The sequence below is a fragment of the Salmo trutta genome, chromosome 12, assembly GCF_901001165.1.
Source record: "Salmo trutta chromosome 12, fSalTru1.1, whole genome shotgun sequence".
In the NCBI taxonomy this organism is placed as follows: domain Eukaryota; kingdom Metazoa; phylum Chordata; class Actinopteri; order Salmoniformes; family Salmonidae; genus Salmo; species Salmo trutta.
Window position 1 is genome coordinate 25,905,620 of NC_042968.1, and position 12,673 is coordinate 25,918,292.

A 12,673-nucleotide genomic window follows, 5' to 3' on the forward strand; every position below is an offset into this window, starting at 1 on the left:
AGGTTATGGTAGAGAAATGAACATTAAATTCTCTGGCAACAGCTCTGGTGGACGTTCCTGCAGTCAGCATGTCAATTGCACACTCCCTCAAAACATGAGATGTCTGTGGCATTGTGTTGTGTGACAAAACTGCACATTTTAGAATGGCCTTTTATTGTTCCCAGCACAAGGTGCACCTTTGTAATGATCATGCTGTTTAATCAGCTTCTTGATATTCCACACCTGTCAGGTGGATGGATTATCTAGACAAAGGAGAAACGCTCTATAACAGGAATGTAAACAAATATGTGCACAAAATTTGAGAGACATTTCTGGGATCTTTTATTTCAGCTCATGAAACATTGGACTAACACTTTACATGTTGTGTTTAGATTTTTGTTAAGTGTAAGAACAGATTCATGTAGCATTCAGTTAAAGTTAGTTGCAACGTGAAAGAATCCTCTGCCCCTAAACACTATCTTGTGTCTTGTTAGGCTTTTTCGTAACATTATCTGGGGGTGAACAGAAAAGACTGTCAATCTCATCTGGCTTTTCCAGTCTGGCTGCTGGTAGTGCTTTCAGGGTTTGTAGCTTCTACAGAGAGATGTACTCTATGGACACTGTAACCAGGGGTGACATGTACAGAATGACCTTCTAGGACTAGTCGTAAATGAGACATGGGTAATGTGCTCTTTTTCACTGAACCAACTCACACAGTCTGTAAAAAACTTGCTTAATAGCAAAGGGAGGCAATTCCAAATTCCAAAGGATGAGTAGGACTGAAAGCATGTTTTCTCTAACTTTATGAAAAGACTGAACTCTTTCCAGTATAGTATATTGAGAAAGCAGAGCCCCAGTGGAAGCCAATCATTGCTTTTCCCTGTCAAACAGAAGTCTCCAGATCATGTGACTCAACATGGCCTGGCCACAGCTTACCTCTGGCTGTGACCAATGTTGAAAATGAATTGTCTCCATTTCCTTTCAACAGAAGCAGCGTGAGCCTTTCTTCATGGCAGCCTGCCTTCTCAGCAGCAGAGCTGAGATCAAATGGACAGACAGGCTGAGAGGTAATGAGGGAGTCAGTCTGCATCATCGCTTTCATAAAAACGCTATCTGCTTCTCTGCCGTGCAGCCGTCTTAACCCCCTTTATAAGAAAGGCTTCCTGTTTCCACAGAGTGGAGCAGAGGAGATAGAGAGAGCCTCAGGGTGCTGAGAGGGCAGATTTAGCTTATTATACAAGCTTTTCTCCAGTCATGAACTCTGCCTGGGATTTAAAGGCAGGTTTTCTTATGTGAAGCATTTATTTCAGTTCTGTATGACTTGAGCTTTGACATCCAGAGTCAGGGACTGCAGAGAGGTCTCAAGGCATGTGTGGACCATGCACACCCCATAGTGAATGTATATATACTGTATACTGAACAAAAATATAAACCCAACATGCAACAATTTCTAAGATTTTACTGAGTTACAGTTCATATGAGGAAATCAGTCAATTGAAATAAATTCATTAGGCCCCAATCTATGGATGTCACATGTCTGGGAACACAGATATGCATCTGTTGGTAACAGATACCTTCAAAAAAAGTAGGGTCTTGGATCTGAAAACCAGTCAGTATCTGGTGTGACCACCATTTGCCTTATGCAGCACATGTATTTTTGTGCATTCAAATTGCCATGATAAAAAATGCTTGTTGTCCGTAGCTTATGCCTGCACATACCATAAACCCACCACCACCATGGGACAGTCTGTTCACAACATTGACATCAGCAAACCGCTCGCCAACACAACGCCATACACATGGTCTGCGATTGTGAAGCCGGTTGGATGTACTGCCAAATTTTCTAAAACGACGTTGGAGGTGGCTTATGGTAGAGAAATTAAAATTCAATTCTCTGGCAACAGCTCTGGTGGACATTCCTGCAGTCAGCATGCCAATTGCACGCTCCTTGAAAAATGTAGACATCTGTGGCATTGTGATGTGTGACAAAACTGCACATTTTAGAGTGACCTTTTATTGTCCCCAGTACAAGGTGCACCTGTGTAATGATCATGCTGTTGATATCAACTTCTTGATATGCCACACCTGTCAGGTGGATGGATTATCTTGGCAAATGAGAAATGCTTACTATCAGGGATGTAAACAAATGTGTGCACAACATTTAAGAGATATAAGCTTTTTGTGCATATGGAACATTTCTGGGATCTTTTATTTCAGCTCATGAAATATGGGACCAACACTTTACATGTTGCGTAAATATTTTTGTTCGGTGTAGAAATCTGCCTTTTATAATCTCAGAATATAGAGAAGTATTATGTGTATTGCTCAATAAAGGATGGCTTGGCTTCTTCTCAGTATCAACTTCTCGAGTCGAAAAGTGATTTTGAATTACATAAAAGTACAGAAAGGAGAGATCCAGCTGGGCCATCCGAAATGTCTAAAAATCAACAAGTACCAAGGGCACACGCACTTGTTTCCCCTATTGAATTATACTTCCATGTGTATAACACTTCAACAGTCATTATTCAATTCCACAAGGTTACAGATTTGCTTAAACACTATTTAGTTAGACACTGTAAGATGCCCGAGGAAACTTCCTTAGGACTTGAGCTCCTTTAACACACCTATGAATTATTAACAGGCAGTAAATATGAGTGCAGACCCACACTGAACATGTGCGGGGGGCTTTATAGTGATGTCATTCACTGAGGGATTAAAGAGAGGGGGTGTCTGGGAAACTCAAGGGATGTTAGTGTTTGAATAGTGCGGGGGGCGCTCAGAGTGAGTGTGTGTACGTGTGTGTGCGCGCACATGTGTGTGTGTGGGTGGGTTGTGTCAGCTGCCTGTCCCCATGTGCTCAGCAGGACCAAGTTGTGAGCCAGCCAATCACATCGGCCTGGCAGGAGGGCCCCTAATACATATGCTAATCTGGTCTCACCCTGCACCCTAACACTGTCGCATAAAGGAGGGTTTTGTCATCAAGTTTGCCATGTTTTGGCTGCTGCAGCCAGTGATATAACTGCCCCCTGATGGCAAAGTCAGTGTCAGAAGAAATGACAGCATGTGTATGGCATACTGAAGGAGAGAGATACTGGCTGGTTAGTTATATTGATTTTTCTAAAATACATTGTGATCGTGATCGTGACATGGCAAACAATTATGCGACCTCTGTCCATGTTGCTTTGGAATGGATCACATTTAATAATTACTAGTCTGTCATATTGGATATGAAGAGAACTTTCTGGAGATCACACAGCTTCGGACCTTAACAACTTCAGCATATTGAAACGAAAAGAAGAGGACAAGGGGAGTTCCATGAAAAAAAGAAAAAAGAAGAGTCTCATCTTAAGAGGCTTTGTGCACAAAAATCTATTAAAAATCAAAGAGAAAATGGGAGAGGGGGCCAAAGACTATCTTGTCTCTTTGTGGGGGACACACAAGGAAATGCAGTGCTCTACAGAGGAAAGCTTCAGGCCATGTTTAGACAGTGGATAGAGAGAGAGTAGGTTTCTGTTCCCCTGTCAGAGCTCATGATCTGGAGGGGCTAAACATGCACTGGTCACAGCACAGAGGCATTCTGAGACAGACAGCTCATCCTCATTCACCTCAGCATTATCATTACACCCTCAGTCCCCATACTACTCACGTCAAACAGTCAGAGCCCCCTTATGAAAGTAAAATATGCTTTTTTTCCTGACAGCTTTTTCAATTTCTACATTGGAAGACATTTTTTATACCTCTCCCAGAGACACTCGAATCATTCTCCTCTAACATGGATGTCCTCAGGCAAGTCACAATGCCTGCTCATTATGGGGGCTTGAACTCTTATAAGAGAACCTAGTCAGTACAGTGATACAGTGTTGGGGTCCAACTGTTACAGAACATTGCTAGGCCTATATCTCCAGGTGGACTCCTGTTCCGGTTCTTAAGACAGATAACCCTCTAAAGGAAACATCTGTTTAAAGTCCTGGTGGTGTAACCCAATAAGGGACAGTGTCTTGGAGAAAGATGACGGAGGCTTCCTGTGAGGATATATGGGCTCTGTGAACCAATACAAACATACTGTACAGTGTAGCCTCTATACACGTTACAGAAAACTGCCTCAGAAGGACAGAGTGAGTGACAGCTGTCAGTTAGGCACAGCTGTTCAATTCACCACTAAAACCTCCTCCTATCATTGGTGGTGATCAGAGAAAGGGCTATCTGGAAAGCCCCATCCATCCTGACTGCCTGACTTCACCGTTTGAGTCAGAACACAAGCCATGGAAAGACCAGTGTGACTCAAACCACACTGTAAAACTGACAAATCAGCTTGTGTTCACAAGCAACCTGAATTGTGGGGTTTCTAATGATTTCACAAGGCTTCTGCTCACCTGAAGTGAAACTGCCAGATCAGCGTATGGGCAAGCCCCTCTTTCTCCAACAAACATCCCAGCAGATTTTGAGGGGTGATAAGAGCATGCGTCATGGACCACACTACCTTAATTGTGCTTCTTAAGGTGTCAGCATGCTTCAGTTAGGCTACGTGCCTAGCCGAACTCGGCTAGCCGAACTGAACGAGTGTGCTCGCATACTCCCATAAAAAACCTTCATTTGAAACACAAGAAAAAAGCGTCAATAGTTTGTCCATTTTGAGAAGCTGTGGCAAGTATACACTTTGTCAAAATAGTCCGAATTAATCTAAACTAACTCAAGAAATCTGTCATTAATTTTGACGTTTTTGCCGAGGAGATGTTAGCCACACAATTTTACATCCAACTAAGATGTTTGGTGCTCAATTAAAAATTTGCATGAAAACAAGTCGTCTCTCATTGAATGACAACAAAGACTTTATTGAAGAATCCCTACTGTTGACCAATCACCGACAAAGGGGTGTATGACTTTGGCTACCGACTTCGGCTTCCCTCAAGAAAAAAATGTGTGTGCCCGAACAGCTGAAAAAACCCTTACCGGTGTCAAAAACGAACAAAAACATCACAAAATGTTGCCATGATATATGCACAAATTCTTCCGAGCTGTTTCGGCTGGAAAGCGTGCGGACGCCTTTAGTCGACACACTCACCACAGCACAGACTGATTGCATAGACTCTAGAGACTGCAGCTCGAAGCTTGCTCAGTCCACTAATCAGACGGCACCCATAATCTCCCCTGATTGGTCAGTGAGAGCAGCTTGTGCTGGGTTTGCTGTGTGCACGTGACTCCTCCAGCCTGCCAGGGAGAAGAAGAGCTCCCCCACTCACCGCTGCTACTGTATATGAAGCAGCTCTGCTAGCTCTGCTGGTGCTAACTGGGTCTCAGCAGCCTGAGAACGAGAGGGGCAGCAGGAAGTTCATACCAAGAACACATAGCCTGCACACGGCAGTATCTCCACATAGTATAGTTGTGGTGGAGGGCGTTATCAAGAGATACCAAAATAGCTGCATGAGAAAGTATTCATGTAACCATCCAAAGGCCTTGTTTCTCTAAGAGGATACATACTCCATGGATTTCTACTGTAGAGAGAGGGAGAGGTGCTTTTCCAATGAAACGTATGTGTTTCCATCAGGAATGTGACACAAAAGACTTGTAGCAAGCAGAACCAACAACCTCTGCATCATCACGACAGTTGCTTTGTGAGAAGGTGTTAACCTGTTTAGGATAGGGGGCAGTATTTTCACAGCCGGATAAAAAAACTTACCCGATTAAATCTGGTTATTACTCCTGCCCAGAAACTAGAATATGCATATAATTGTTTGATTTGGATAGAAAACACCCTAAAGTTTCTAAAACTGTTTGAATGGTGTCTGTGAGTATAACAGAACTCATATGGCAGGCCAAAACCTGAGAAGATTCTATACAGGAAGTGCCCTCTCTGACCATTTCTTGGCCTTCTATAGCCTCTTTATCGAAAACAGAGGATCTCTGCTGTAACGTGACATTTTCTAAGGCTCCCATAGGCTCTCAGAAGGCGCCAGAACGGGGAATGATGACTCTGCAGTCCCTGGGCGAAAAACAGTAGCGCATTTGGATAGTGGTCGATCTGAGAACAATGAAACGGGGGCGCGCGTGCACGTGAAGAGTCCATTTGACATTTTCAGTGTTTGAACGAAAACAACGTCTCCCGGTCGGAATATTATCGCTATTTTACGAGAAAAATCGCATAAAAATTGATTTTAAACAGCGTTTGACGTGCTTCGAAGTACGGTAATGGAATATTTAGACATTTTTTGTCACGATACGCGCCGGCGCGTCACCCTTCGGATAGTGTCTTGAACGCAAGAACAAAATGCCGCTATTTGGATATAACTATGGATTATTTGGAACCAAAACAACATTGGGTGTAAAGTAGAAGTCCTGGGAGTGCATTCTGACGATGAACAGCAAAGGTAATCCAATTTTTCTTATAGTAAATCTGAGTTTGGTGAGTGCCAAACTTGGTGGGTGTCAAAATAGCTAGCCATGATGGCCGGGCTATCTACTCAGAATATTGCAAAATGTGCTTTCACCGAAAAGCTATTTTAAAATCTGACATAGCGATTGCATAAAGGAGTTCTGTATCTATAATTCTTAAAATAATTGTTATGTTTTTTGTGAACGTTTATCGTGAGTAATTTAGTAAATTCACCGGAAGTTTCGGTGAGTATGCTAGTTCTGAACGTCACATGCTAATGTAAAAAGCTGGTTTTTGATATAAATATGAACTTGATTGAACAAAACATGCATGTATTGTATAACATAATGTCCTAGGAGTGTCATCTGATGAAGATCATCAAAGGTTAGTGCCGCATTTAGCTGTAGTTTTGGTTTTTGTGACATTATATGCTAGCTTGAAAAATGGGTGTGTGATTATTTCTGGCTGGGTACTCTCCTGACATAATCTAATGTTTGTCTTTCGTTGTAAAGCCTTTTTGAAATCGGACAATGTGGTTAGATAAAGGAGAGTCTTGTCTTTAAAATGGTGTAAAATAGTCATATGTTTGAAAAATTGAAATTTTTGGATTTTTGAGGAGTTTGTAATTCGCGCCACACCCTATCATTGGATATTGGAGCGGTGTTCCGCTAGCGGAACATCTAGATGTAGAACATCTAGATGTAAGAGGTTTTTAAAGTCCACAGTAGCCATTGTTATGTAAATTAAACTGAAAAATATCCTAGGCTTGGCCCCAAGTCAGAGCAGGTCTGCAAGAGCCATTTCCAGTGAGACCCAGGTGCCGGCTCGCGTAGATGGAAACAGAAAAGTCTGAGCCTTTTTGGTAAACCAGTGAGGTAAATCTTCAGTGGAAATGTGCCAATTGTATATTTGTTTGCAGACCATGACAGTGGACTAGTAGGGAGAGGAGACGGGTAGTAGAGGTCAGGGGAGAGTGACTTAAGGCCCAGAGAGAAATAAACTGTAAAGCTTTCAGGGTGACAGCAGTGTACGTGTCCACACTCTCTGTCACTAGCCTCTGCAGTCAGTCGGTGAGCAGCAGAACAGAGGGAGGAAGCTTAGACTGAAGCTGGAAACTCATATCTTTTTTTTCTTCTTTTATTTAACTAGGCAAGTCAGTTAAGAAAAAATTCTTATTTTCAATGACAACCTAGGAACAGTGCTACAGAACTGCCTTGTTCAGGGACAGAACGACAGATTTTTACCTTGTCAGCTCAGAGATTCGATCTTGCAACCTTCCAGTTACCAGTCCAACGCTCTATCCACTAGGCTACCTGCCTCCCCAATCTCCCTCACTAACTTTAAGCACCAGCTGACAGAGCAGCTCACAGATCACTGCACATAGCCCATCTGTAAATAGCCCATCCAACTACCTCATCCCCATACTGTATTTATTTATCTTGCTCCTTTGCACCCCAGTATCTCTACTTGCACATTCATCTTCTGCACATCTACCATCCCAGTGTTTAATTGCTATATTGTAATTACTTCGCCACCATGGCCTATTTATTTCCTTACCGCCCTTATCCTACCTCATTTGCACACACTGTCTATAGACTCTTTCTACTGTATTATTGACTGTATGTTTGTTTATTCCATGTGTGTTGTTGTATGTGTCGAACTGCTTTGCTTTATCTTGTCCAGGTCGCAGTTGTAAATGAGAACTTGGTCTCAACTAGCCTACCTGGTTAAATAAAGGTGAAATAATTTTTTAAAATAAAAATACACACCTTAACTTAGGGCTAGGCCCCTTTTTTCTCAATTTCCGCCTGAATGACGTGCCCAAAGTAAACTGCCTGTTGCTCAGGCCCTGAAGCCAGGATATGCATATCATTTGTACCATTGGAAAGAAAACACTTTGAAGTTTGTAGAAATGTTAAAATAATGTAGGAGAATATAACACAATAGATATGGTTGGAGAAAATCCAAAGAAAAATCAACCAGAATTTGTTTTTAGAGAGATACCATCCTCTTAGAACGGCAAGTATAAGGTCATATTGAAAATGAGCTCCCTGGATGCAATTCCTATGGCTTCCACAGGGTGTCAGCAGTCTACGTTCAAGGTTTTAGGCTTGTAACTTCAAAACAAATAAGAAATGTCAGTTTTAGTACAGGGACACAGTGTTGGAAATTTGTGTTTGCGTACGCCATGAAGACAGGACACACCTGCTAAAATCGGTTTCCTATTGAACATACTTCTTTCTGTAAGAAATATTATAATTTGATTACATTTTAGGGTATCTGAGGAGTAAATAGAACCGTATTTTGACTTGTTGAAACAAAGTTTAGGGGTAGATTTTCGGATTCCCTTCTCTGCATGTTGAATGGGTGGATTACACAAATCGATGGCGCCAACTAAACAGACCTTTTGGGATATAAAGAATGATTTTATCTAACAAAATGACACTACATGTTATAGCTGGGACCCTTTGGATGACAATCAGAGGAAGATTTTCAAAAAGTAAGTGAATATTTAATCACTATTTGTAAATTTATGAAACCTATGCCAGTGGAAAAACATTTTGATGTGGGGTGCCGTCCTCAAACAATCGCACGGCATGTTTTCGATGTAATAGATACTGTATATCGGACAGTGCCGTTAGATTAACAAGAATTTAAGCTTTCAGCTGATATAAGACATTTATATGTACCTAAATGTTTAATGTCCATAATTTTTATGATTATTTATTTGAATTGCGCACCATCCAGTTTCACTCTCACTAACTAGTCAATCACGACACTACCTCACCACATCAGCGCTTTAGGAAGGCCAACGCTAACAGCCCTGTGTGTACAGCTGGAGGAGATTCACAAATATACTCACAGGGATACATTTTCACAGACATCCCCACAATGTCTCAGGGACGTGGCAACACCCCATAGAGAGTAGTACACTCACAACATTGCTAGCGTATTGTCCGCTTGCTACGACATTGCAGTAACATTGTAATAGTGTTTTTTTTTTTGTCAGCTAGTAGGATCTAGCTAAAAAAGCAGTAGAGCAAATGTGATGTATTGTAATCCTCTATGATTAGACAAGATGCTTCCTAACCATTATAACCTACCCTGTTGATCCTTGACCACAATGAGGAAGATTACATCAGGGTCTGGCCCTAGGCAGTTTTCACTATTCAGAATCACTTCCTATTCACTTCCCATGTAGTCACTTCCTATTCGCTGATCCAATCTTACAAGAGGAGGAATCCTGGAAGCATATCATTCAAAACACATTCTACTTAAAACACACAGCTTGAGATATCTGACAGGCCAACAGCTTTAATTCCTTTAGATGTGGCTGACAGACTCAGGAAACAGTCTGTAACAAGCATGTCTAATAAGAGCCTATTGTACCATTACACCAAACAGTGCTACAAGTCTCAGCAGTGCACTCATGGCCCTGGAACTATGCACAGAATGGCAAAGAGGACAAATTCCTCATCCCATATCAACTCAGCCAATAGCACCCTTAGCCCCCAAAAAGGCTTTCCATTGTCTGAGTGAGTCACTGCATGAGAAAACATGAAGGCCAAGTATGGAACCTACAGCATAACCTCTAGTCAGAGGACCACCATTATTTGTCTAATTCACTCTTCCTAGACTGACGAATTACTGCATGACATGCAATCTCCTGCTGAACACCCCAGTGACTTTTACTTTCACCAGCTGGTCTCTATCTCATTAGAAAGGCAGGTACTCGAGGAGAGGAGACAATCATGATAAGAATCTGAATAGCATAATTCTCTCTAGATAAACAACAGGGAAGTGAACACATCCTTGACTGATTTCTGTAAAAGATTCTACTTCCACTTTTACACAGAGGAAGGAAATGTGTCTTTGCAACAAACATACAAAAATTAACTAATGCAAATACTGTTAATAATTTATCTCATTAGATGTGTTAAGGACATTTGCATAAGAGAGATCTTGTGTGTGTTATCTAAATATGTTTCCATCCTTCCTGCAAAAAAACTGTCCCTTGATAAGTAGAACCTTAGGCCTATGTTTAGTGAAATGAGAGACATGCTAGGGTAGTGCCACTCACAAACCAGTGAGTTGTGTATGTTTTTTATTACGGCAGTTCACGGTCTTCTCTTTGCCTACATTATACCTCATTATTTTATACTGTAAAATTAGTAAAATCAGGATAGTTTATGAGGGGAAACTGTACAGTCAAGGCACAGGATACATGCTCATTGTGTTTGTTGAACTATACAAGGGTTTGTTCTTTCCAGAGAGCCTCCAGAAACAAGTCACAGAGGTGGAGAGCAACTAATGACATCTCACGAGACACAAACACACACAAAATAAAATTGTGCTGATTCATGATTGAGACCACCTGCGAGACTAACAAAAATGTCTCTGCAGTATAATAAATTATTGTTCTGATTTGTACATATTCATAAACAGGAGGTTATGTTTACAGCAAAAAAACGTTAGAGCTTGATTGGGAAGTAACAGTTGAGTTTAGGGAAATGCACATACTTACATATCCTTAGACCCTAGGCTACCAAAAAAATTATGTAGCCTGACTTGTCCCTTGAAAACAATGTCCTAGATTCTACAAGTTCCTTCCCTAAACATAACTGTTGTTGACAAGAAAACCAAGAACAGCATCTTCGGGTACACTCCCACACCAGTTTCACTTATTTTCAAACTCATACACAACTAACCCACCACCCTGAGCTCAGGAAGAGTCACCCCCCCACCCCGCTTTATGTATCATACCATCCTCATCTCCCCTAGAGACCCATAGCACTTCCAAGAAACAGCAGGCCCTATCTAATAATGACATCATCCTGTCATATTCAGCGTTCTGCCCCCCCCAGGGAGAACCTTATGGTCCTTGATACCCCCAGTTTCACTCTGTTTTCTGCACTCTGCCATGCATTGATCAATTGATTTCAATCTATCACTGAGGGTAAGTGTGTAAAAAGGCAGAGGGGAATCAATCAAATCGTTCAGATGTCATAAACAACTAAGAAATCAGATGTGCTTCTTGGATGTAGCATTTTTGGCCTAACCTGCTTGTGTATATGTATATATATATATATATGCTTGTTTATGCATGTGTAATTACTATTGCCAGTATGGTAATATACACGTACTACTGATAGGGGAAACATCCCTGTTATTTACAAATTGTAGAAATAGAAACATGTCTTATTCTGGTGAGGTCTGAAACATCCAATCAAGGTCAGTGATCTACGTATGTAAATGTGTGTCTGTCCTGCTTTTGACCACTTAATGATTGCTGGCTATACTTGTGAGGAGATTAATCCATTACCAATTTTTCGTGGTCTTTAATTACAGCTGCAACATCGACGGCCTACAGTTCTCGAGCATTTCAAGCTAACAACATTTACTGGAATAATCCCTTCTAAAGGACTAGACGTAACGTTATAACATAAAATGGAAAGGTAGAAAATAGGAACTTGTATGAACAACACTGATGTGCCGTCCTACTTATTGATGTACACAGTATTACCAGTTTTCAACCCATTATAAATAAACTGTCATTTTTTATTGTTTAAACATGAATTTAATACTGTACTCTAAAATCTATATAAAACTAGGAAAGACATAAACCATGTAGAACGATTCTTATTGGTTCCCCAGCCCGTGCCCAACACTTACCTGACAGTTCGTCTGGTTCAAGCCCGCTTTCAGTGTCAAGTCCGCAGATAACAAAATAATCTGCGAATCGACATGAATTCGAGCTGAAGCCGGTGGTCATTTTGAGACTGGTCCGGTGGTACCCTTATCCTCGGCTTTTTCAGCTGGGTGCATATTAAAGGATCGCGTATTGATTTCGCGCAGACATTGTGGATGTACTGCAAAGGCTGAAAATCAGAACTGTATGCCAGCCGAAATGCATTATGGGTCTTCAAGTACAGCTGTTTTCATCTGTCTCAGATCTTTTCAACCCCTTGCATTACCTCTGCGTAGAGGGAACACACTGAGCATGTGCGAACTCCTTACAGATTACGTTATGCACTTAACCCTACAGTTCCTGAGTTAAGTATTTCTCCTGTAAAATGCTCTCCTTTATAATAATAACAATATGTAAATAAACGTTCTGATGCACAATTTAGAATATATTTCATTAAATCATAAGAAAAATGTTGTCCTACTTGAAAAAAAGTTAAAGTCAAATAAGTCAAAGCAACGGTGGGGCTGAACTCTGTAGACATGTACAAAAGAGCTCCACCATGTGGTAAAAGGTGAAGGTAAAAACATGCAGAACTTTGCTATTAGATTCACATTCTCATTTTCCAATCATTTACC

At 41.2% G+C, this 12,673-nt stretch overlaps 1 protein-coding gene across 2 annotated transcripts in view; it reads right to left on the minus strand.

Moving 5' to 3' along the window:
* LOC115203252 (DENN domain-containing protein 5A) overlaps window positions 1-12,347 on the minus strand; it is a 71,944-nt gene extending 59,597 nt beyond the window's left edge. The window contains exon 1 of one of the 2 annotated variants that reach the window (XM_029767783.1): window positions 12,023-12,346. In XM_029767783.1, coding sequence (XP_029623643.1) covers window positions 12,023-12,122 — 100 coding nt within the window. In that variant the 5' untranslated portion in view covers window positions 12,123-12,346. Of the gene's footprint in view, window positions 1-12,022 lie in introns of both variants that reach the window. The other variant, XM_029767784.1, reaches the window with a different exon arrangement.
* Window positions 12,348-12,673: the final 326 nt, after the last annotated feature.